Here is a 27,803-nt window from a genome sequence, read left to right as displayed (position 1 = left end):
AAGAAAGAAACAAAAGAAATATTTGAAGCAATAATGATTGAAACTTCCTTAAATTTACATTGGATAACAGATCAATGATCTAGGAAGCTCAGATAAATGCCAGAAAATCCTACACTTAGGCAGGTATATTCAAACTGCAGAAAATAAAAAAATAAAGGAAAAATCTTGAAGAAAGCCAGAAGAAAAAAAAAAAAACACCTTATTTGTAGAGGAGCAAATGTTAGAATTACATCTGATATCTTAGAAACCAGGTAAGCAGGAAGACAGTGGAGTGGTAATGTTTAAGGTATTGAGAGAAAAAAGAAAAAATACCAACCTTGAATTCTAGGTCTTGTAAAATTAGCCTTCAAAAGTGAAAAAGAAAGACTTTCTCAGATGAAAATTAAGAGAATTTTTTGCTATATGACCTAACTTGCAAGAAATGTTAAAAGAAGTTCTTCAGAGAGAAAAAATATTATGTTATGTCAGAATCTTGGGTCTGTACGAGGACAACAACAACAGAAAAGGAACAAGTGAGGTAAATTAAAAACTTTTATTTTTCTTATCCATAATTGTTTAAACAGTTTATTCAAAATAGTAATAGAAACATTGCATCCAATGAATAGCTTATGTAGAAATGAAATGAATGAAAGCAGAGACACAAGGAACAGAAATGAGAAATTAGGAATATTTTGTTACTATATGGTACTTGTATTACTTATGAAGGAGTATAGTGTTATTTGAAGTGGACTTGTATTAGTTGCATATACATATTGGAAACTCTAGGGAAATCACTTTAAAGAATTAGAAAAAAATTATAATTGATATGCTTATATAAAGAGGAATGGAATCGTATATGTAATATGTTCAATTAAAACCACAAAGGGCAAAAAAAGTGGAAAACATAGGAATACAGAACAAAGGCAACAAATAGAAAATAGTAACAAATATGATGGATACTACATCACTTTAAATGTCAATGGTCTAAATACACCAATTAAAAAAATGGATTGTCACAGTGGATCATAAAACAATATCCAACTATGCATTGCCTTCAAGAAACCTGCTTTAAATATAAAACATATACATTAGAAGTAAAGAGCAAGATATAACAAGCTAAGATCAGATCAGATCAGATCAGATCAGTCACTCAGTCGTGTCCGACTCTTCGCGACCCCATGAATCGCAGCATGCCAGGGCTCCCTGTCCATTACCAACTCCCAGAGTTCACTCAGACTCACGTACATCGAGTCAGTGATGCCATCCAGCCATCTCATCCTCTGTCATCCCCTTCTCCTCCTGCCCCCAATCCCTCCCAGCATCAGAGTCTTTTCCAATGAGTCAACTCTTCGCATGAGGTGGCCAAAGTACTAGAGTTTCAGCTTTAGCATCATTCCTTCCAAAGAAATCCCAGGGCTGATCTCCTTCAGAATGGACTGGTTGGATCTCCTTGCAGTCCAAGGAACTTTCAAGAGTCTTCTCCAACACCACAGTTCAAAAGCATCAATTCAGCCTTCTTCACAGTCCAACTCTCACATCCATACATGACCACTGGAAAACCATAGCCTTGACTAGACAAACTTTTGTTGGCAAAGGAATGTCTCTTTTGAATATGATATCTAGGTTGGTCATAACTTTCAAGGAGTAAGCGTCTTTTAATTTCATGGCTGCAATCACCATCTGCAGTGATTTTGGAGCCCCCCCAAAATAAAGTCTGACACTATTTCCACTGTTTCCCCATCTATTTCCCATTAAGTGATGGGACCGGATGCCATGATCTTCGTTTTCTGAATGTTGAGCTTTAAGCCAGCTTTTTCACTCTCCACTTTCAATTTCATCAAGAGGCTTTTTAGTTCCTCTTCACTTTCTGCCATAAGGGTGGTATCATCTGCATATCTGAGGTTATTGATATTTCTCCTGGCAATCTTGATTCCAGCTTGTGCTTCTTCCAGCCCAGTGTTTCTCATAATGTACTCTGCATATAAGTTAAATAAGCAGGGTGACAATATACAGCCTTGACGTACTCCTTTTCCTATTTGGAACCAGTTTGTTGTTCCATTTCCAGTTCTAACTGTTGCTTCCTGACCTGCATACAGGTTTCTCAAGAGGCAGATCAGGTGGTCTGGTATTCCCATCTCTTTCAGAATTTTCCACAGTTTATTGTGATCCACACAGTCAAAGGCTTAGGCATAGTCAGTAAATCAGAAATAGATGTTTTTCTGAACTCTCTTCCTTTTTTCATGATCCAGCAGATGTTGGCAATTTGATCTCTTAAAAGGCTGGAGTAGCTATATTCAGTTCAGACAGAGAGGACTTTAGAGCAAGGAAACTTACTAGGTTTCTCAGGGTTAATTCATAAATGTAAATTCAGGCATGTTTTCAGAAATTACTGACCATTTTTTTACTTAAGTGAAAGTGCAAGTTGCTCAGTCATTTCCAAATCTTTGCGACCCCATGGACTTAGCCTGCCAGGCTCCTCTGTCCATGGAATTATCCAGGCAAGGATACTGGAGTGGGTAGCCTTTCCCTGTGTTGCAGGTGGATTCTTTACCACTGTACCACTGGGGAATCCTTTCACATCTGACTCTAAATTATACTGTTATGCTTTACCCTTTGGTTATGTTTTAGTTTCTAAATCCATAACTAGTGACTCTGTAGGAAGAAAATAGTACAAAAATTTTCATTTAGTGGCAGGTTTCAATTTTTCCATGATAAAGCTCATTGTAAAAAACAAAACAAAACACAATAGTGACAGAAATTGACCTGGGTCTAAGTTCAGACTCTACAAGTTATGCTACTGAATATGTTACTATACTTCCTGTAACTCAACTATTTCCTCATCTACAAAGTAGTGGTAATAACAGTCCTTTTTGTATAGGACTTCTGTGAAGATAGAATAAAATAATGTATTTATAAAGTATCTGGCATATAGTGAGTTGTTATCTATAAACAAAATGTATAAGTAGATTAATTTATTACAAATCATGAAAATTCCACTCTAAGCTTACAATCCTAATATTTATCCCTTTTTAATAGGAATTATAACAAAATTTATCATCCAAATGTGTTTATGTGAACACACATACATTCATATACCACATGGAATTTGCTGTTTGGTTAAAATAACTTTCTTATACAAGTTTTGTCTTCAAAGCATGCTTTTTGATATTGGTCTGGTGTCATGGTGTCATTTTAATCATTTTTTTAGCCTATACAAAGTTTCTTCTCTTCCTTCATGGACCACAGAAGCACCTGTGATGCATGCATGCATTTAATTTTCAAATATTTACTGAGCACATACTATATGGTTGGCATTATATGAGGTGCTGGAGAGTCAGTGGTAAATAATAGAAATTCTCTGCTCTCATGTTGTATATATTCTAGTGGGAGAAACAGACAAGAAATAAAAATAATTTTCAAGTAGTGATAGTACAAGAAAGAAAATAAAACAAGGTTACCTGGTAATACACTGGGGGAGGAAGGGAGTAATTAAGTTGCATAATCAAGGCGGGCCACAGAGATGACTTTGAGCTGATATTTGAAAAATAAAAGAAAGAGGTGCACAAATAGGGTGACTAGGAAAAGGTAACACCGTGTGCAACACCCCTGAGGTGGAAGTGACTTAGCTTTATGAATTCCTAAGTAACTTGAAGATAAATCCACTCAATAAGTTCACTTTTCAGTAGATGAGCTTACTATTTGAAAGAACATACTATTGACTCCTTTTTAAAGTGACAATTTCAAAATTCTAATTCAATGGTTCCCACATCACATTCTTAAGAACTGCCTGGAGAGTTTGTTAAAATATAGTTTCCTTGTCTAAAAGAGCTGAACTTGTAAAAATAGAGAGTAGAATAGCGGCTAGCAGGCTGGGGGTTGGAGGAACTGGGGAGATGATTAAGGGTACAAGTTTGGTACAAACAAATAAGTCTGGGTGAGCTTTCCAGACAACAGTGTTGTATTATAAATTCAAAGTTGCTAAGAGACTGGATCTTGTTTCACAACAAAAAAAGAAATGATAGTTATGTGATATAATGGATGTACTAGATAAGGCTATGGTGGTAATTCTATTGCAATGTATAAATGTATCAAATCAATACCTTGTATACCTTAAGCTTACACAGTGTTATATCTGTCAATTATATTTTAAAAAAGTTTCCTGGGCTACATCTCCAGAGATTCTGGTTCAGTAGGTTGGGTGAGGCCCACAGATTTGCATTTTTAATGAATTCACTGGTGATGCCAGCACTACTAGCCCGGGGACAACACTTTGAGAGATGCTGCTCTATAAAATCTATCTTTTGAGTTTAACATTTAAATGCCTATATTTTCTTTCATGTAAAAAAAATTACTTCCTCTGCATGGTGACCATCTGGAATTAATTTTTGTAACTTTAGTGAAAAAGTACATAAAATATTAGAGGTAAAAATACCTTCAATGTTCCATATTAAATTAATAGCATCAGTAATAATATGAGCTTAATTTCAATATAGCCTATTGGTGAAGGGTTAGTGTCTGTTGTCAACTGGAGAAGATTTCAAAATTATATTTTAAAAGCTGAAAGGAATTTAAATGATAGTTAACCGAGAGATTTAAAATTTTTTTCATGGCTGGGAGATCACATAAATAGCAATTGCATGTTACATCCTGTTAATCTGGAGAATATGAGAAGGCTGTACTCATCCACTGTGCCATTCACATGGATGCTCATGGAAGAGATAGAGAAAGGAAGAGGGGTATCAGGCTAGTCAGCAAAGTCAGCTTAAACCATTCTGGTCAGCAGAATTCTGGTTGCTGCACTCACACAACCTGCATGATACATGTCAAAGAAGCCCATGTGCTCCTGCCCCTAATAGTTGTTCCCAAGGAAGGGAATTTATATGCATATCATGGTCTTAGCAGAATTAGGGATAGCATATGGATGATGATACTAAGAACAGCCAATCCCTAAGGAATGTCCCAGTCCTCTAAGTGCTTTACATGATTAACTGATGTGACCCCTCCCTGCCACATATATGAGGGAGTTAGTAACATCTTCACTTATATATGTATAGGAAAGTGAAACATAGAGTAACTCAGTAATTTAGGATACCAGGCAGTAACTGGAAAAGCTGGGATCCAAACCTAGGCAATTTGCATCAGCCTGATCTCTTAAACAATGTACTATATAGATATTCCTCAACTTCTGATGGGGTTACACCCTGACAAACCAATTCTAAGTTGAAAATGTACTTAATACTAACCTAGTGAAATTGTAGCTTAGCCCAGCCTACCTGAAATGTGTTCAGAATTAGGCTCATTAGCCTATAGTTGGGCACAATCATTTAACACAAAGCCTATATTATAATAAAGTATTATCTCATGTAATTTATTGAATACTATTTTGAAAGTGAAACAGAATGGCTCTGTGGTTATGTGATGGTTATAAGTGTATCAGTTTTCTAGCCTGGTGATTTCATGGCTGATTGGGAGCTCTGGCTGCTGTCCTGTCTAGCATCACAGGAGAGACTATCGTACCAGATCTGGCTAGCCCAGGAAAATATCAAAATTAAAAATTCAAAGTACAATTTTTACTTAATATGAATCATTTTCACATCTTTTTATAGTTGAAAGATTAACTTGAACCTCTTTAACTTGGGGACCATTTGTATACTGCTTCATATTTGGAAAAGAATCTTGAGATCAAAAGTTTTTAAGATTTGTGTCTATAGTCCAGGTTAAAATGAGGTATCTGATTCTTTTCCTTCACATCCTTTCAATTCTAATACAGGAAAAACACAATGTCTATTTTTCAGTCTTTCTGCCTTGATCTGACAAGGAGACATTCCAAATGAGGACCAAGAGAGAAAGACTGTAGAGTAATCACTGCACAGAAAAATTTTGTACATACTTCCTAGCGTGTGATCTTGGACAAGTCACCAAAATGGTCTGAACTTGTTTTAGTACCCAGAAAAGGATGACAGCATTCCAATACGACTGGGTAATTAAATGAAGACTTTGATGATCACTGATACAGATATGAAATGCACTATTCAGGTGTTAAGATATGTGGACACTTTATGCATAACTTAGGGGCTTTTCGAGGGTCATTTTAACTGTAGGGATTTTTTCTTACCTGTTGACATCAGAATCCTTGCTTAAGATGCAACTCCACTGTAAGCCATTGAGTGACAGTGGATCTAGGGTCTTCAGAGGATCTCCTCAAACCTGTTCTACGGTTGGACTCAAGATGGCACACCCTAACTACGGAGAGGTAAGTCTAATGGCTACACAGATCAAACAATAATATAATGCTTACCAATAAAAGCTACAGAGGGGAGAATGGTAATGGAGAATGCCATACATAATTCCAAAAAGAACTGTCAACTGGTCATCCAGTAGGTATTTTTTCATTTACAAAGCAACAACATCAAATAATTTTTGTCAGTCTGATACAATGGTTCATGTCAACGTCTGGTTCTGACAACAGTAAGAAATTTCTTCAAGGATTTCTGAGCACTTCAGAGCTTTATATTTACTATTCAGAATAATTCCTTGCAATATTTTTTAGGTATTAAAATATTTTTTAAAGTTACAATATTAAAATGAATAGCATTGCATAAATATACAGATATAGGTAATCTTTGTAGATGCCTTTACTATGTAACCTAGATTCTAAAATCCAAAGAAGATAATTGGTTAAAATATAAACCTACAAGGAAGATAAATGAGTAGTGAATTGTCTTAACTTTTATTTGATTATTTTCATTTACAGTTCTGGCACTGACACTTTAAAAAAAAGATTTAATTTTATGTAAAGATTGAACTTCAATAAAATAACTTAAAAAACATTTACATATACATCATTAAATCTCCATAAAATATACAATACTTTGATACAACTATAGCTAGAATGACTTTGAAGGAAATGATACATATTCAAATTTTTAAGAGATATCTCATGTCACATGTAGGAATAAATATTTATATTGGACTTGTTAAGACATGAATTAAACACTATATGACATGCACTCTTGGAAATTAAAATATACATTTTGAAAACATATTTTAAAAGCACAAAACTGTGTTTCCATTTAATCTAGATGTATATCAGAGCTTTTAAATAGAAATTTGAACAGTTAATACAAATAAAAGATACTATAACATCAAGTGAAATATAGTCCAAAAGCTGTTAGGAACCAGTTTGGACATGTAGAACATAAATTTCTACTTTGGCGAGAGTTGAGTCTCATTTTTTAACCTTCAAATGAGATGGAATAATGGTAAATTTGCTAAAATTTTACAAAATATTTGTGGTTTTTAATTTTTAGTACTTGTAAGCTATGTTTCTTTTTCTTATTATATTGATAGGATAAAATCAAATGCATGGGCTTAACTGTCTAAAATCAAAAGCTGAATATTGCTGCTAAATGAAAATAGATATTTAACATTCCACAGACCAAATCACTCAAGTGTAACAGACTCTGTTTTATACATATAAAGTAAAGACTTATGAGAATTGTATTGTTTTACACTCACAAGCAAATTATGAGATAAAATTCTTTCATGTATTTCTGAACATCATTAACACTTACAAAATCTCTCTCTGATGATTACTGGCACACAAAAATCTCCTTCTCTAAGAGATGATCTTTAAGAGAGTTGGGAGCAGTTAGCTGTTGGAATTTTTAAATGATTTCTATTTCTAGAAAATAGCAGCAATATTGCTCACCCAGAAGGACTGAAGATACTGAAATTGATATGCTGCTACAACCTGGATCACTTCATCAAATTAGGTTTACATTATTGTACATAAGGCTAAGAAAACAGAAAGCGACAGAAAACAGGATGCTAAAATTAATCCAGAGAACAGTTCTGAGTCTCTTAATAGGCAGAAGCTACACATAAGTTGTAAAATTTATCCAAAACTCAATACATTTTGGTATAATGTACATATTATGAATTCTCTGCTTCTGGCATGGTATGTCATTCTTTTATTTGTAGTTACTGAAAATGTCTGAATGTGGCAGTTTAAAACTGACACAACAACTATATAAATGTTAGTTGTTAGGTGCTTAGTGTAATATGTGATTTCATAACTAGGAGAACAGTAAAATAAATTAATTATAACAAAACACCTTATTAATTTTATTGTTCTTAATTACTGATGAAAGAAAGTCAAAAGAATCTTCCCACCCCTCTTACTGTATTATAGCATTTATAAAATATATTAGTGTCATTAAGTTAATGAAACTAGTGAGATTTTCTTAGATGCCATGAAGAGTATTTTATAGAATACCCTTCCCCCAAGATCTATGGAGTATTATAATGCATTTCAATTCTAGTTTCTGATATAAAGGCAAAAGGATAAGTTGTCAACTTATATTTTTCCCTGTTAATTCTTCCTCTGGATAACTGATTTTGAAATTATAGTAAACAGTTTCTAAATTCTCTAATTTAACAGATTTCCCATTTTAGAGTGAATAACTTAAAAAAGAATATTAAGACTCTTACACACTAAAGTGGTTCAGTGGTAAAATACAAATATGAAAACTACTTGATAACATTACTCTCAGCATTTTCCATCTGGGAACTAACTACTGCATATTACTGGTGATAAAATTTCAAATGGAAATAATACCTTTTAAATCTAATTTTAGTTTCTATCTTTTATATATACATTAAAATCATGTTTTGGGTAATTATTGACTAAGGTGCAACAATCAAAATTATTAGGAATTTTATATTTAAGAAAAATATTAATACCTAATCTTTAAAACCTATCTGATTTTAACATTCGGCCCTATGTGTTCAGATGCAAATGAAATGTTATACTCTCTTAAGTCTAGTGCATATCTTACCAGCCATCCAGCTAGGCCTCAATAGAGGTTATGACCATCTTCCCTATATTTTCCTAAATCACAATATACTTCTATTAAATTTGTAACATGTTTAGAAGGAAACATATTTCAGCTAAAAGTGTGATGCTTAGATAGATCAAATCATACCATATATAAATTTTCCTATAAAATATATATTTGATGATATTTCAAATGGAATGTTTTCAAGTTGACAGTGGTAGCCAAAGATGCTGATAACTTAGAAGGTGCATATTATTAAAAAACCTGCAAAATTCAAATACTTAATTTTTAATATACTATAAATGTTCACTGAATCTAAAAATAATACCCTAATTTTATAAGATTCCTTTTCAAGTAGTTGTCATTAAAAAATTATAAATAATTCTTATACTGTGCCTCTCTGTCTTGTACTTCAAAGATATGGAATATTATCATTATCATTATATAAATAACTAGTAGTCCTTTATAGAAGGAATTGAGAATAGAAGACAAGAACTGTGGCTATTTTTCCCTATTATGTGCATTTATGGATATAAAGTTGAAAACACTACTTATGTCAGGGAGAACAGGTCATGTTCTGCTATAGGAAATAATGAGCTCAGTTGCTCCTTTGATAAAGTTACTGTGCATTCAGCTCAGCTGAGTATAAGCATATAGTTAAGGCCATGTATTCAATAAACAGAATAATTGTGGGAATTATTTAGATAAATCAGGAAAACAAATTTCTAAAGAGATCACTTTATGGGTTTAAATACTTTTTCTCCACATTATATTCTGATTTTATCATACAATAGTTCATTTTCCATTTCATTTTACCTGTGTGAAATATTATACAAACAAGAAATTTCTTATGGGATAAGAAATATCAATAGAATAATAACTTTCTCTGGTAAAGCACATCTGCTTTTCTGGGGAAAATCAGAATTAATATCCCCTTAGAAATCAATTGTCAGAGCACCTAAGTCAAGGAAAAAAGCTCTCAAAAATATACATTTGTTTAATTACGTGAAATGATCAAAGGGAGAAAACTCTTTGTTGGTGGAAGGATTTTTAACTTTAGAGAATGAACCTCCTTGGCTACATTCTCAGCTGTCATAATTGTCATAATGTTCTTATGACATTCTTAAAGCTAGACTTTGAGAGAGACCAAAATATCTTGGAGACTGGCAGAAATATACTGAATTTAGAGTCACTCTTTCACTCCAAAGAATACATTATTAGATGTTTAGAGACACGTTAAAATGCATCAAATGTTTGCACTCTTAACTGACCTCAGAAGACTCATTCATATTTTCACTGGAACTAAGTAATTTTGTGAGTGACTTTGTACATACTATGTAGTTCTTAATGTATGAGCAAAAATTGGAATTCACTGATGAATGGGCATAGAAACTAATGAATACTTTGAAAAAATACTGCAGAAATATAGTAAGTCAACATTTCTTAAAGACACATATGAGAACCATTAATCTGTTCCAATGGAAAATCCCAGTTTTTAGACAAGAAGAAAAAAAATCCAAGTCAAGCATGAGAAAAAGGATACACCCACAGACACATCTATGTATCTATTTTTAAGAGAATGTCAGAGAAAATGAGAAAGTGTACAACATAAAAACCAGTTTATACTCTTAGAATTAAAAAGGAAAAAAAGACAAGTACCATTATGTAATAAAATGTGACAATTCCCTTAGGAAAAGTTAATAAAAAGTTAAGAAAAATAGAAGTCTCATTACTTAATTAAACAAACATAAATAACAGCAAGGTTATTTCTGTTGCTGATTTTCTTCCTTCCTTTCTTGTTTCAGAAATTACTTGATTAAAAGAGGGGAAAAATAGTCTGCTAGAAGCTATTTATGTAACACAAATGAAGGCACAAATAGTAGGAATCCAGACTTGATGAGTGAAGTTGTGAATACAGGGGATTTTGGCTTGAACAAAAACTGACCCTGAAATACAGTTGAAGATCTAGTGCTATTTTGTGTTTACAGCTGCACACTTAAGTGACTAACTCAGGGTTAAAAATCTTTAAGGTCCATAAAAATCTTTTCTTTCTTTCTAGCAATAAAATATACTTATCAAAACTTGCTAGCTAATCTGTGCAAATGTATACTTCTTAACTGATGCAAAAAATATGTAGGAAAATAAACCTAAAAAGACCTGCTTTTTATAATGCTCAAAAGATTCTGTACAGAGTCAGCTGCTGAAGAATTTTCAATATTTGAATTGGAGAGAGAAATGAAAATGTAGAATACAAAGGATATAAGGACAGCTGTGGCCTTGTAGGGGACACTCTTGAATTTGTTGATAAAAGCTTAAATGGAATTTTTTTCTAATAGCGGATCACAGATAAGCGCCTCATCCTTAGGAAAAATTAGGGCCAACAGACTATGCTTTGACAGAAAATACCTTTGGACCATATTTTAGCATCCTTTGTCGTAAGTATATCATACATATATGATTTGGCTGGATTAGCACTGACTCAATTGCCACTAATAATTATATATAGTCTTAGGAAAAAAGGATATCACTGAAGTCACTGGGTACAATATTCATTTTAAACTATCTCAGGAAGGAATTACACATATTTGTTCAATAATTATTAGTTTAAAATCTCTGTAAATGTTTTACATCTCTGTGTGTGAAAAAAAATGTCATTGTGATGGTATCTTCCTTGGAATCAAATATTCTAGGATATGAAGTCGTTCAAAACCAGACTGTGGAAAGAACCAGATTAAAAGCGGGGCAGTGAGGTCACCAATTGCTGTTCTTCTCTCCCAAGTTTGTTTAAATGACTAAATATTAAGCAGCTGATAATTATTCCACATCAGAAGCATCGTTGTCAGAAAGATGGTAGTTACTTCCCTTTACCCGAATATATTCAATGTATCTCCCTTCATCAGAATCTGAAGCACCACATGTACATAGCCTGTTGTCAAAGAGTGATTCAATTTCCTCTAATTTTTTCCCTTTGGTCTCAGGAAGACAGCCATAGATGAAAAGGAGACCCATCGAAGCGAATCCAGCATAAAGGAAGAAGGCTCCTGCAATGGAAAATACCATATATGTAAAGGCTTACATTGGAAAGGGGACTTGATTTTAACTTCTGTTTCTGGTCAATAATGCATGGCTGTGGTCTGAAATGGAACCAAAAATTTCCTTACAGCTTGGTTTATTTGGTTTACTCTAATTATTTTAATTCTGTGAATATAATACAGTTTGTCTTTCTAAATTCAAGTTGCTGCTGCTAAGTCGCTTCAGTTGTGTCCAACTCTGTGCGACCCCATAGATGGCAGCCCACCAGGTTCCTCTGTCCCTGGGATTCTCCAAGCAAGAATACTGGAGCGGGTTGCCATTTCCTTCTCATGTAATACCAAACTCAAAAAGAATGATAGCCCAGGCTCAGAATAACTTCTGCTTTGAAATCTTTCCTCACTTTCCTGGTTAGGGTTGTGCTTTGACAACACTTTGCTGAGGCAAAGTGGTATATAACAACAAAGTAGCATTATAATTATGTGAATATATTTGTGTTAGCCACTAGACTGGAGGCACTTTCAGGAAGAAATTTTCTTCTCATTTATCTTGAGTGTAGTGTTTCCAGAACCGCATTCAGTGATGACACTGCTGATTTCTTGAATCAAAGCTCAAAGTTTAAGAGTCAACAGAGTTTTCTCTTATTCTCCCACCCAATATCCACTCTTAGAAAATCCTGTTGGATCTACCTTCACATACAATCCAAAGATGACCACTTTTTACCATTTCTGGACATCTCTGATTTAAAAGCCTTCCTCTTTGTCTGCAGTACTGTAAGAGTCTCCTAACTAGTGCCCCATTCCTTCTCTGAGGCTCCTACAGTCCATTTTTGTGTGTGTGTCCATAGCACTTGGGGCTTCTCAGCGGTAAAGAATCCTCCTGCCAATGGAGGAGAAGCAAGACGTGGGTTCAACCCCTGGGTCAGGAAGATCCTCTGGAGGAGGAAACGGCACTTTGCTCCAGTATTCTTGTCAGGAAAACTCCATGGACAGAGGAACCTGGTGGGCTACATTCTAACTCAATGAAACTATGTGCCATGCTGTATAGGGCCACCCAAGATGAATGGGTCATGGTGGAGAGTTCTGACAAAACGTGGTCCACTGGAGAAGGGAATCGCAAACCACTTCAGCATTCTTGCCTTAGAGAACCCCATGAACAGTATGAAAAGGCCAAAGGTATGACAATGAAAGATGAACCTCCCAGCTCAGTAGGTGTCCAGTATGCGACTGGAGAAAGTTGAGAGATAGCTCCAGAAGAAATAAAGAGAGTTGGACCATAAAGAAGGCTGAGTGCCAAAGAAATGATGCTTTTGAACTGTGGTGTTGGATAAGACTCTTGAGATCAAATTAGTCAATCCTAAAGGATTAAATATTTATTGGAAGGACTAATGCTGAAGCTGTAACTCCAATGGTTTGACCACTTGATGCAAAGAGATGACTCATTAGAAAAGACCTTCATGTTGGGAAAGATTGAAGGCAGGAGGAGAAGGGGATGACAGAGGATGAGATGGTTGGATGGCATCACCTACTCAATGGACGTGAGTTTGAGCATGTTCTGGGAGATGGTGAAGGACAAGGAAGCCTGGCATGCTGCAGTCCATGAGGTCACAAAGAGTCAGACATGACTGAGCAACTGAGCAACAAAAACAATATGTGACTTCTGGACAGTCATTTAACCTCCTCCTTGGACCTCAGTTTCCTCATTAAGTAAGATGATTTATCAGTTCCTATTTAAATTTATGATTTACATTGTAATTCTGTAAGTTTTACAGCCCAGTAGGACCAGGTATAGGAGAGGTATACTTGAGGAGGAGACCAGCAAAAGTGGTCTCTTCAAGCCCAGAGTCTATGGCTTGTCTCTGGGTTCCCAGTACAGTGCTGATTCATTGGAGAGTTTAGAGAATGAATATTCTCTTGTTGACTGCCAGATGGAATACATTTGGTAGGAGATTTGAAATAAAGGCCTAAACCAGACAACATGACTATATATTTGAAACTCAAGCTTGAAGCTGAAAATTACAGCAGTTAAAGAACTGAAAAATATTTCTCAGTTTGTTGTCACTACAGAATGTGGAAAGACATTATTAAAACTACTTTCTTTAAGTAGTTACTTCTAGACAGGCCTAGAAGTAACCATTTCAGTACTATCCATAGAAACACTTCTTGGGAAGACTCAAGTAAAACTACAGAGGAAAATGCTGCTGAACTGGCTACCCCAAAGAATCTGCTCCACTGAATGAGCAGCCATGAGAAAATAAAAGGAAACAGAGGTAAACTATGAGATATTAAAACATATATATAAAAGGATTGACTAAATCAAGACATAGTTTGTTAGCTTAAATCATCAGAAGCTATATAATTCTTCTGATAAGGAGCTGGACCCTTATAAATAAATTTTTTCTTTAATAAAATTAAAATTCCATTTACAAATACAAGGGTCCTTTACTTCATTTCAGTTTGGTCTACATTATACTACAAGTTATATATTTTTACATCATACTTGATAAAAAATAAAAATAATAATAATACATCATCTGGCATTCATATCAGTGTTACAGTGAGAAGAAGGCTCTGTAGACACTGTGGGTCTGAAAGTCAAAAAGTTACACAGGCTGAATCCTTGTGCAGTTTCTTGAATTGTCTTGATTTTAGTTTCCTGATCTGACAGGGAAAATAAATCCTTCTTTGCTATAAACTGCAAAGAATAGAAAGAATTTTGGATGTTAGTTGCCCAAAAAAGTGATAGACATTATCAAATTACACTAAATGATTAGGGAAGAATAGTGACTAGTAAGATCAGCATGACTAATAAATCAAGAATGTTTTCTTCTAAGGGGTGCTATGACAAGCTGGTTCTTGGAGGATATGGAATTTTGAGGGGAAAAAAATGACAGAGGTGAAGTCTTGCATTCTGAATACAGATAAGCAAGATTGTGGAGGTAAGAAAACAATAGGTGCAGATGATAAAACATTTTAGATTAAACTGGGATGCTAAACTCTAAAATATCTAATGGAGTAAATACGGTCTGCCATTATAAAATATAATATTTAGAAAATATTCATCGTCTTTCACAATTTAAGTACAATGGCATGATTGGAAGTAACAAATAAAATCTTTTCATACTAAACTCTTATAGTTAAAAGCAATTAGATGGGTTACTGACATTCTTAAAGGCCATATAATTTCTTGTGTGTGTGAACAAGATTCCCAAAACCAAAGAACATAAAGAAAATTCTATTAAAAAGCAAGATACTTCTATAAAAATCTGAATAACCTAAAGACAGCAAATGCTACAACTGTGTATATAGGCTTCACTGGTGCGACCTGTGGTTAAGCCAACAGAAGTGCAGGCAGGCCTGGGAGGCTGTGACCTGCTTCATGTACCGGGCAAGTCAGTTATGTAACTCATTTTCTTAATTATGCCCCTTTAGAATGAAAATGAAAAAAAAGTCTGTAGCATTTTATTCTAAAGGAAATAAATCTTATTAGAGTCCTTATATTAAGTTTCAGATTAAAACATATTTAATTTAATTATACAAAATGAAAAATTAAAGATTCAACACAGACACTTTAATAATGCTCAACAAGGGATCTATTTAGTCACATGTGCTATAAATAAAGTGATATACTGGTGACATTTTATGATAATTTTTAGTAATAAATATTATTGAATGGGACCCAGACTCTTCTAGGCAGTATAGTTTAGGAAGTAATCAAGACTTGAGGGCTTATGAAACAATAAAAAAGGAAGTAAAAGAAGACATGAATATTTCCAGAGAAATACATCATTAGGGCACCTATCTGTTGTCAGGAATATAAACATATAGCTTACATCAATCAGTAACCTGTAGGTTAAAATATAGAGAAATAAACAGAAAAACTCTAACCTGAGCTGAGATATTGTTCCACTAGTGAAAACCTAATGGACAGTGTGCTGACAAGGAAGAAGTCTGGCTTAATGCGAAACAAAAAGCTGCTTCTACTGTGATATTTTTGAAAGAAGCCTGGCTATGCCCTATTTAAATTTTACTTCTGTGGCCTCATGTCTTCCTGACAGAACTGATTCAAGAAGAGGAGCTTTGCTATCAAAAGTCTTACCATGTAGACTTTTATTATTTTGTCTATGACTTTCCATTAAAAAATGCTTTCTCAAGAAATAAGTCCATATTTAAATATTTAAGTATTCTCAAGGATCAGAAAATATGGGTAAATATTTATTGTGTTTATATTTATGCTATTAGGAAGATAAGCTTGCAAATTTATGTAAACATTCTAATTGCCAAATGGGATAAAGCTGAACATACTAAATATACATCCAGTTTAAAATGCCAGTGCCTTTCCTTTCCAAGAAAATAAATATTTCTAAATGTTTCAAATCATGTTTGGGAGAGAGAGGAGTTTCATAAAGATTAGAAAAAAAAGCATTAGATAAATAGTTCTAAATAAAACTAAACACCAAATCATAATGTTCATAAGAGAGGAGGAAGAGACATATGATGTTTCCACATATTCATCATTCATTTAAAAGTTCAGCTATGTATTTATTCATTTGACAAACACTTCTGAGTGCTTAATAGGGGATGCCCAGGAAGGCGTGGGGAATATATTGGTGAACAAAGTATAATCCTGGCCTAAGCTCAAGGTCCAGAAGTGAGAGGGTAGATAGAGGAACTGACAAATAGATTTGTTCTTACTAAAAGAAATTATAAGTAGCCAGAATATGGGATGAGGTGAGATGAGGTGAGGTGCACTGAGGAATGGAGGAGAGGATCTGAGAATGGTGTAAGCACTTGTTTTTCAGTTGCTAACTCCTGTCCGACTAGGGACCTCAGGGACTGTAACACATCAGGCTCCTCGGTTTTCCAATGTTTTTCAGTTGCTAACTCCTGTCCGACTAGGGACCTCAGGGACTGTAACACATCAGGCTCCTCGGTTCTCCAATATCCCCCACAGTTTGTGTGAATTCATGTCCACTGAGTCAGTGATGCTATCTAACCATCTCATGCCCTGCTGTGCCCTTCTTCATTTGCCTTCAATCTTTCCCCACATCACCATCTTCTTCAATGAGTTGGCTCTTTGCATCAGGTGGCCAACGTACTGGAGCTTCAGCTTTAGCATCAGTTCTTCCAATGAATATTCAGGGTTGATTTCCTTTAGCATTGACTGGTTTGATCTCTTGAAGTCCAAGGGACTCTCAAGACTCTTCTCCACCCTCACAACTGGAAAGCATCAATTTTTCAGCACTCAGTCTTCTTTATGGTCCAACTCTCATATCCATACATGACTACTGGAAAAATCATGGCTTTGACTATATGGACCTTTGTTGGCAAAGTGAGGTCTCTCTTCTTAAATATGCTGTCTAGGTTCATCATAGCTTTCCTTCCAGGGTCAAGTGTCTTTGAATTTCATGGTTGCAGTCACCGTCCCCAGTGATTTTGGAGCCCAAGAAAATAAAATCTGTCACTGCTTCCACTTTTCCCCCTTCTATTTGCCATGAAGTGATGGGACTGGATGCTATGATCTTAGATTTTTGAATGTTGAGTTTCAAGTCAGTCTTTTCACTCTCCTCTTTCACCTTCATCAAGAGGCTCTTTAGTTCCTCTTTGCTTTCTGCCATAAGGGTGGTGGCATCTGTGTATCTGAGGTTGTTGGTATTTCTCCCAGCAATCTTGACCCCAACTTGTGCTTCATCCAGCCCAATGTTCATTCATGTGCATTTTGCATGGTGTACTCTGCATAGAAGTTAAATAAGCAGGGTGACAGTATTCAGCCTTGTAATACTCTTTTCAAAAAATTTGAACCAGTTTGTTGTTCTATGTCCAATTCTAATTGTTGCTTCTTGACCTCTTTCTCAGAGACAGGTAAGGTGGTCTGGTATTCCCATCTCTAGGAATTTTCTGCAGTTTGTTGTCATCCACATAGTCAAAGACTTTAGCATAGTCAATGAAGCAGAAGTAGATGTTTTTCTGGAACTTCTTTGCTTTCTCCATGATCCAGCAAATGCTGGCAATTTGATGTCTGGTTCCTCTGCCTCTTTGAAACCCAGCTTGTACATCTGGAAGTTCTCAATTAATGATTTGCTGAAGCCTAGCTCAAAGGATTTTGAGCATCGCCTTGTTAGCACGTAAAAGGAGCACAATTGTATGGTAGTTTGAACATTCTTTTCCACTGCCCTTCTTTGGGACTGGAGTGAAAACTGACATTTTCTGGTCCTGTGGCTACTGTTAAGTTTTCCAAATTTGCTGAAATACTGAGTGCAGCACTTTAACAGCATCATCTTTATGATTTTAAATTCCTCTGATGGAATTCCATCACCTCCACTAGCTTTGTTCCTAGTAATGTTTCCTAAGGCCCTCTTGCCTTCACACTCCAGTTTGTCTCACTCTAGGTGAGTGACCAGTCATAGAGTTTATCTTGGTCATTAAGACATTTTTGTATAGTTCTTTGTACTTCTGCCACCTCTTCTTAATATCCTCTACTTCTTTTAAGTCCTTAATGTTCCTGTCCTTTATCATGCCCATTCTTTCATGAAATGTTCCCTTGATATCTCCAATTTTCTTGATGAGAATCTCTAGTCTTTCCCATTCTTTTGTTTTGCTCTATCTCCTTGCATTGTTCATTTAAGGCCTTCTTATCTCTCCTTGCTATTCTCTGGAACTCTGCATTCAGTTGAATATATCTTTCCTTTTATCCTTTGCCTTTCACTTCTCTTCTTTACTCATCTATTTGTAAAGCCTCCTTAGCCACTTTGCCTTCTTGTATTCCTTTATCTTTCAGATGGTTTTGGTCAACACCTCCTATACAATGTTACGGACCTCTGTCCATAGTTCTTCTACCAGATCTAATCCGCTAAAAATATTCATCACTTCCAGTGTATAAATCATAAGGGATTTGATTTAGGTCAAACCAGAATGGCCTATTGTTTTTCCCTACTTTCTTCAATTTGAGTATGAATTTGGCAACAAGTAGTTCATGATCTGAGCCACAGTCAGCTCCCAGCCTTGTTTTTGCTGACTGTATAGAGCTTCTCTCCATTTTTGGCTGCAAAGACCATAATCAATCTGATTTATTTACTGGCCATGTGGTGATGTCCATTTGTAGAGTTGTCTCTTGTGTTGGAAAAGGGTGTTCACTATATATAATCAGTGTGTTCTCTTAACAAATCTCTATTAGTCTTTGTCCTGCTTCATTTTGTACTCCAAGGCAAAATTTGCCTGTTATTCCAGGTATCTCTTGATTTCCTACTTTTAAATTACAATCCCCTAAGATGAAAAGGACATATATTTTTGGTGTTAGTTCTAGAAGGTCTTGTAGGTCTTAATAGAACCCATCAACATCAGCTTCTTCGGCAACAGTGGTTGGGACAAGCATGTGTGCATGCTATGTTACTTCAGTCATGTCCAACTCTTTACAACCTCATGGACTATAGCCTGCCAGGCTCCACTGTCCATGGGATTTTCCAGGCAAGAATACTGGAGTGGGTTGCCATTTTCTCCTCCAGGGGATCTTTTTGATCCAGGGATCAAATCCAAGTCTCTTATGTCTCTTGCATTGGCAGGCAGGTTTTTTACCACTAGCATCAACTTCAGCTTCCTTGGCATCAGTGGTTGGGACACAGACTTGGATTACTCTGAGGTTCAATGGTTTGCCTTGGAAAGAAACCACGATCATTCTGTTGTTTTTTAAGCCTGCACCCAAGTACTGCATTTCAGACTCTTTTGTTGACTACGAGGGCGACTCCATTTCTTCTACAGGATTCTTGCCCACAGTAATAGATATAATGCTCATCTGAGTTAAATTCACCCATTCTCTTCCCTTTTAGTTCCCTGATTCCTAAGATTTTGATGTTCAATCTTGCCATCTCCTTCTGGACCATGTCCAATTCACCTTGATTCATGGACCTAACATTCCAAGTTCCTATGCAGTATTGTTCTTTATAGCATCAAACTTTACTTTCACCCTAGACACATTTACAACTGAGTGTTTCCACTTTGGCCCATCCTCTTCATTCTTTCTGGAGCTATTTGTAATTGTCCTCTGCTCTTCCCCAGTAGAATATTGGACACCTTCTGACCTGGTGGGCTCATCTTCTGGTGTCATATCTTTTTGCCTTTTCTTACTGTGCATGGGGTACTCCAGGCAAGGTTACTGGAGTGGTTTGCCATCTCCTCCTCTAGTGGACCACATTTTCTAAGAACTGTTCACCATGAACCATCCAACTTGGGTGGCCCTGTACATTATGGCTCATACCTTCACTGAATCATGCAAGTCCCTTCCCCAGGATATGTGATCCATGAAGGGAGGGGCGGGTGAACGGGGGTGGGGGTGGGTTCTAAACAATAGACTTTCAGTATATAATCACGGAGGCTCAGATTAGCATGAAAACCCCTATTTCATCACTTAGAATCCAATCATAACCTATAAACTCATACAGACAATAAAGAAATTCTCTTGCTAAAAAGACACCTTTTCGTTTTAGTAAAGATAAACCTGAAGTAGCTTCCCAAAGTTTTTTCCTAACTCAGTCACTTCTCAAGATTGTTTTCTTCGAGTTATGGTCTCTCTACATTTTACATGAACACCTCTGCCACATTTATAGTTTCAGCAGTCATAAGTGCTGGTCTCAGTGGATCCTGAAATACTTTGGTCTGAACAGCAGATATGATAGAGTGGAAGGCACAGTGCGAGCACAACATTTGGGGGAGCAACTTTGACCCTACTTTGATTCTACTCTTGGATACAACCCATCCATGTTAAGAGACATTTTCAAGCATGACCCCTAGACTCCAGGATCTTTCTATAATTCTCTGTTGTTTATGTTTTTTCCATTAAACTAAAGGCCTTGTTGTGAGGACTTCCCACTGAGGATAGCTGGGAGATGTTTGGGTCTGAAGTGTAGGTGGGTGAAAGCTATAAAGCACTGAGGGACAAGCAGCAATACTGCTTAGGAAAGGACAGTTCCTCTTATCTTTTCCCAGAAACATTTCTAAGGCTTCTGGGGAATAAGACAGCCTTGCAGAGATATTTATAATAGCAAAAATATAACCATTTAGTTTTTCAATCACGAATGACAGCAAATCTAAAAACAAGAGTAGAAAATAAAAATGAAACTATATTCTCTTACCATAGTATGTAAGATACTCTGCTGTGTGTAAAAATGTCAATGACACCAGAACATTGAAAATCCAATTTATTCCAGATGAACATGCATTTCCTGTGCTTCTTGCCCAAAGGGGATATATTTCAGAATTCACAGTCCAAGGCATTGGTCCCATTCCTGAGAAGTATAAAATGAAGAATTTCAGTAAAGTAGCATGTAAGGAATTTAAAAGAGTAGCTTGTCTTGTCTAAATAGAGACAATTTAATTAAAATAACAATTACAACAACAGAATCTTTGTTTACCAGGTGCGAAGAAAATAAGATATAAAATAAGGCCCAGAAGTGCAGTCCAGGAGTATGGAGTAGGGCAGAAATTGTAAGCCCAAAATACTTCTTCTGTTTTGAATTTGGTTTCATTTTCACACCTGAAAAGTAAGGCAAGATAAATATTAACTTAGGGTTTTAGGTTATAGTTGCAGAAATTCAATATATTATCTAGAATGCATTTATAGTTCCTTAATTTCATTAAGGAAAAGAAACCAAGATGTTTCTCTAAAAAATTTATTTAAAGGAGGATTATATATGTAAGCTGACATGAAACTTTTTAGAGCTGAATATAATTCAAGAACAACACATTGTACATACAACTCAGTAACAAAAAAATAATCTGAATGAAAAATGGGCAGAGGATCATAAGAGACATTTTTCAAAAGAAGACAAACAGATGGTCAGTCAGTTTGTTAGTTAGCCGCTCAGGTGTGTCCGACTTTTTGCAATCCCATGGCCTGCAGCATGCCAGGCTTCCCTGTCCATCACCAACTCCCGGAGCTTGTTCAAAATCATGTCTGAGTCGGTGATGCCATTCATCCATCTCATCCTGTCTTCCCCTTCTCCTCCTGCCTTCAATCTTTCCCAGTATCAGGGTCTTTTTAATGAGTCAGTTCTTTGCATCAGGTGGCCAAAGTATTGGAGTTTAAGCTTCAGCATCAGTCCTTCCAATGAATATTCAGGACTGGTTACCTTTAGGATGGACTGGTTGGATCTCTTTGCTGTCCAAGGGACTCTCAAGAGTCTTCTCCAACACCACAGTTCAAAAGCATCAATTCTTTGGTCCTCAGCTTTCTTTATTGTCCAACTCACACATCCATACATGACTACTGGAAAAATCAGCTTTGACTATATGGACCTTTGTCAGCAAAGTAATGTCTCTGCTTTTTAATATACTGTCTAGGTTGGTCATAACTTTTCTTCCAAGGAGTACATGTCTTTTAATTTCATGGCTGCAGTCACAATCTGCAGTGATTTTGGAGCCCAAGAAAATAAATTCTGTCACTGTTTCCATTGTTTCTCCATCTATTTGACATGAAGTGATGGGGCTGAATGCCATGATCTTTGTTTTTTGAATATTTGAGTTTTAAGCCAGCTTTTTCACTCTCCTCTTTCACCTTCATCAAGAGGCTCTTCAGTTCCTCTTCACTTTCAGCCATAAGGGTGGTGTCATCTGCATATCTGAGATTATTGACATTTCTCTCTGTAATATGGATTCCAGCTTGTGCTTCATCCAGCCCAGAATTTCACATGATGTACTCTGAATATAAGTTAAATAAGCAAGGTGACACTATGCAGCCTTGACGTACTCCTTTCCCAATTTGGAACCAGCCCATTGTTCCATGTCTGGTTCAACTGTTGCTTCTTGACCTGCATACAGATTTCTCAGGAGGCAAGTCAGGTGGTCTAGTATTCCCATCTCTTTACCAATTTTCCAGTTTGTTGTGATTCACACAAAGACTTTAGTGAAGTCAATGTTTTTTCTGGAATTCTCTTGCTTTTCCTATGATTCAACAGATGTTGGCAATCTGATCTCTGGTTCTTCTGCCTTTCCTAAATTCAGCTTGAACATCTGGAAGTTCACAGTTCACATGTTGCTGAAGCCTGGCTTGGAGAATTTTGAGCATTACTTTACTAGCGTGTGAGTTGAGCACAATTGTGCAGTAGTTTGAATAGTCTTTGGCATTGCCTTTCTTTGGGATTAGAATGAAAACTGACCTTTTCCAGTCCTGTGGCCACTGATGAGTTTTTCAAATTTGCTGGCATACTGAGTGCAGCACATTCACAGCATCATCTCTCAGGATTTGAAATAGCTCAGCTGGAATTCCATCACATCTACTAGCTTTGTTCATAGTGATGCTTCCTAAGGCCCACTTGACTTCACATTCCAGGATGTCTGACTCTATGTGATCACACCACCATGGTTATCTGGATCAATAAAATCATTTTTGTATAGTTCTTCTGTGCATTCTTGTCACCTCTTCTTAATATCTTCTGTTTCTATTATGTCTACTGTTTCTGTCCTTTATGTGCCCATCTTTGCATGAAATGTTCCCTTGGTATCTCTAATCTTCTTGAAGAGATCTCTAGTCTTTCCCATTCTATTGTTTTCCTCTATTTCTTTGATTGATCACTGAGGAAGGCTTTCTTATCTCTCCTTGCTATTCTTTGGAACTCTGTATTCAGATGGGTATATCTTTCCTTTTTCCTTTGTCTTCACTTCTCTTCTTTTCTCAGCTATTTGTAAGGCCTCCTCAGACAACCATTTTCCCTTTTTGAATTTCTTCTTCTTGGGGATAATTTTGATTATCACCTCCTGTACAGTGATATGAACCTCCATCCATAGTTCTTCAGGTACTGTATCAGATATAATCCCTTGAAGCTATTTGTTACTCCCACTGTATAATCCTAAGGGATTTGATTTAGGTCATACCTGAATATTCTAGTGGTTTCCCCTACTTTCTTCAATTTAAATCTAAATTTTGCAATAAGGTGTTTATGATCTGAGCGACAATCAGCTCCTGGTCTTGTTTTTGCTGACTGTATAGAACTTCTCCATCTTTGGTTACAAAGAATATAATCAATCTGATTTCAGTATGGATGGTACACATGGGCAACAAGTTCATGAAAAGATGCCCAGCATCACTATTTATCTGAGATATGCGAATCAAAACCACAACGAGATACTGCCTCATATTTGGCAGAATAACTATCATCAATAAGACAAGAAGTAAAAAGTGTTGGCAAGAGAGAACGCTTGTGCATTGTTGGTGTGTATATAAATTGGTGCAGCAGTATGGTAACAGTATCGAGATTCTTTAAAAACTTAAAAATGAAACTACCATACAATCCAGCAATTCTACTTCTGGGTATTTATCCAGAGTAAACAAAAACGCCAACTTGAAAAAAATATCTGCTCCATCCTGTTCACCTCAGCATTATCTTCAATAGCCAAGATTGCGGAAACAACCTAAGTGTTTGTCAATAGATGAATGGATAAAGAAAAATGTGGTGTGTGTGTACACACACATGCACATAGACACACACACATACATATAGTATATACATATATATAGTCAGTTCAGTTGCTCAGTTATGTCCAACTCTTTGCATTCCCGTGGGCTGCAGTATGCCAGGCTTTGCTGTCCATCACCAACTCCAAGAGCTTGTTCAAACTCATGTCCATCAAGTCGGTGATGCCATCCATCCATCTCATCCTCTGTCTTCCCCTTATTCTCCTGTCTTCAATCTTTCCCAGCATCAGGGGCTTTTTAATGAATCAGTTCTTCGTATCAGGTGGCCAAAGTATTGGAGTTTCAGCTTCAGCATCAGTCCTTCCAGTGAATATTCAGTGTTGATTTCCTTTAGGATTGACTAATTTGATCTCCTTGCTGTCCAAGGGACTCTCAAGAGTTTTCTCCAACACCACAGTTCAAAAGCATCAATTCTTTGGTCCTCCAAAGAATTTTTTGGAGAATCTTTCTTTATTGTCTAACTCACACATCCATACATGACTACTGGAAAAATCATAGCTTTGACTATATGGACCTTTGTGAGAAAAGTAATGTCTCTGCTTTTTAATATGCTGTCTAGGTTGGTCATAGCTTTTCTTCCAAAGAGGGAGCATCTTTTAATTTCATGGCTGCAGTCACCATCTGCAGCGATTTTGGACCCCAAGAAAATAAAGTCTGTTATTGTTTCCATTATCTGCCATGAAGTGATGCTCAGTCTTTCCATTCCATTCAAGACAACATGGATGGACCTTGAGAACATTATGCTTAGTGAAATAAACCAGAAAAAGACAAATACCATATGATCTCATTTGTATATGTAATCTTAAAAAAAAAATGAGGAGCTCATGGATACAGAGAACAGATCGGTGGTCGTCAGGAGTGGGAAATAGTGTGGAGTGAAATGGGCCAAAAGACACGGACTTCTGGTTATAAAATAAAAAGTCATGAGGAGGTAGTGTGTGGCATGGCTGTAGTTGTTGTTCAGTCATTAAGTCGTGTCTGACTCTGTAACTCCACGGATGGCAGCATGCCCGTCTTCCCCATCCTTCACTATCTCCCTGAGTTTCCTCAAACTCATGTCTATTCAGTCAGCGATGCCATCCAACCATCTCATCCTCTGTTGTCCCCTTCTCCTCTTGCCCTCAATCTTTCCCAGCATTAAGGTCTTTTCCAATGATTTGGTTCTTTGTATCAGGTGGCCAAAGTGTGGCATGGTAGCCATAGTTAACAATACTGTATTGCATAGAGTAGATCTTAAAAGTTCTTAAGAAAAAAAATTATGAATATGGGTAGAGATGGATGTTATCTAGACTTATTGTGGTGATCACTTCCCAGTATACCTTAATGTTGAATCATTATATTGTACTCCTGAAACTAATATAATGTTATATATATATAAATTATACCTTAAAAAAGACCATTGTGTTTCATATCCATTTCAAATATCAGACATAATTTCTAGTTAGTCTTTGAGGGCTGCAGTAACATTTTAAAAAGCACTGAAAGTCAGTATGTTGTAAAGCTTTAGATTTTGAAGTAAGGGCAAAAATTCAAATTCCAGAACCAGAATATTTCATTTGTAAAATGGGGGAAAATGCCTTACTGGTAATTTTAAGGATTAGAAGGATCACCTGTAAAGGGGTGATAAGGTAGTATGGGCAGGGAGCAATGCTTATATCTTATTTAAAATAATTCTTTACCTTCCTGCTACACGTACTTGCTTCTCTAGCAGGCACTCTCTGCTGACTTTGCATCTGAAGACCTGAGCAACCTGAAAAACATTCTTCTACTGTTATTTCTTATGCTATTGTTCTATCTCCGTCAATCTCTATTTTTGAACCTTGACATCTAAGCTCTGTCCTTATTGCTATGTTTATGACCTCCATCATAACACCCTGTCTTGATGCCTGGTCAGTTATCTTCTCCGCCCCTCTCATCCTCTGCCATATTCATTTACGTTTATTTCTGGCCCATCTGATACCTTAGCTTCAGAGTTCCTTACTTAACCTTTGAAACTGTGGAAAGGGCATTATAAGTAGCTTGACTATTTTACTTCAGGGTCTCAAACGTACCTCATTCCTTTTGATGATAAGCATGTTATTTATTTCTAGTACCCAAATCACATCTTTAGACTCTCGATTCCTCTCAGTATTCAGTTACATCATTGTTCAACTCAGACCATGCCAATATCGTCTTTACTGACGTCTAGAATCCATCTTTCATTCTTCCATGCTTGCCTGTCATTCTCATAGTTTCAGTTCCCAACTCTGTGCAGGACCATTAACTTCCTTTAATAACCACTTTTCAGAAGTTGCATAAAATTATGAAACCATCCTGCTGACATCTATTAAAAGTTCATGCTATTTCTCCTCAGATGGGTTCCTAATAATGATGATGATGATTATTTACTGTCTTCTCTGTTGAATTTTCTGCTTATTTTAGAGTAAACATAGAATAAACTTTTGGTCAACTGTTGCCTCAATAAATTAAAATACTTCTTACTATCCTCTAGTCTTGAAATCTTTCCCACCTTCCCTGGGTTTGAAGAACTTGCCTCCATTTTCATAAAAATTGAAGACTTTCCACGTGAATTCCCTCAGTTTTTCTCTGTTGGACCTTTACTTTTATCTTATTTCAGATTCTTCTCCTACTTTGAATAGTAACATGTCTCTTGCCTGTTCTAAGGACAGACCTTCCTATTAGTGGTTCTACATTTGCTTCTGTTTCCTCTACAGTATGTTCTGTCAGTAGTCAGTTCTCTTTATGCCATCTTTAGTTTCTTCCTACTTGAGCCTACCCTTCTATTTACAACACACAAAAATTACTCCTATTAAAATCTTTCATCCCTTTCATATTACTACTACTAGCTCATCTGAAATTACAAAGTAGTTTACAGTAGTGAGGTCCTCATCCACAGACACTCCCCTGATTTTTACTCACGCCCTATTTTCTCTGAATTGTTCACCCCAAACTGATGGCCTCTTAATCCTCAACTATAATTACCTTGCCTTAATTCTGAGGCTCTTTGATTACCCTGTGGTAGTTGATATTGCTGAAAACCCTCCTGCCTTCTCTTTCCCCTTTACTTTTATATCAATATATCCATCTCAACTCTCTGATGTATTTGTCTTCATTGCCTTTTAAAATGCCTCTTCCTCCCCTCAGCCTCTAAATACAGATGTTCTCGCAGGTTCTGGTTTGGGGTTTATACCTTCTCCCTTAATCATTTCATCTAATTTTAGGGCTTTTGATATCCACTTAAATGCTCACTTACAGGGAACCTAGCCTTGACCTTTTCCTCAAGCTCCATTAATTGAATTTACATATGTGCTGAACATCCATATCTAGATTTCCTGCCAAGACTACAGTGGAATGCATTATCTTCTACAGGAGGTAGAGTGAAGCTATTATGAGTTCATATCATAACTCTACCACTTATAAGCTATGCTCATTCATTCAAACATTTATATAGTGAACACTTTTTTATGTGTCAGATATTGGAGATATGCTATG

At 36.1% G+C, this 27,803-nt stretch overlaps 1 protein-coding gene across 1 annotated transcript in view; it reads right to left on the bottom strand.

Annotated features, from left to right (window-relative positions):
• Positions 1-517: 517 nt before the first annotated feature.
• Positions 518-27,803, bottom strand: part of SLC2A13 (solute carrier family 2 member 13) — a 526,695-nt gene continuing 499,409 nt past the window's right edge. The window contains exons 8-10 of the mRNA XM_061416450.1: positions 21,253-21,374; positions 20,974-21,126; positions 518-11,860 (exon numbers count right to left, since the gene is read on the bottom strand). Coding sequence (XP_061272434.1) covers positions 11,634-11,860; positions 20,974-21,126; positions 21,253-21,374 — 502 coding nt within the window. The 3' untranslated portion in view covers positions 518-11,633. The remainder of the gene's footprint in view (positions 11,861-20,973; positions 21,127-21,252; positions 21,375-27,803) is intronic.

The sequence above is a fragment of the Bos javanicus genome, chromosome 5 (genome assembly GCF_032452875.1).
Source record: "Bos javanicus breed banteng chromosome 5, ARS-OSU_banteng_1.0, whole genome shotgun sequence".
Lineage (NCBI taxonomy): Eukaryota > Metazoa > Chordata > Mammalia > Artiodactyla > Bovidae > Bos > Bos javanicus.
This window is presented reverse-complemented; position numbering and strand designations above follow the sequence as displayed.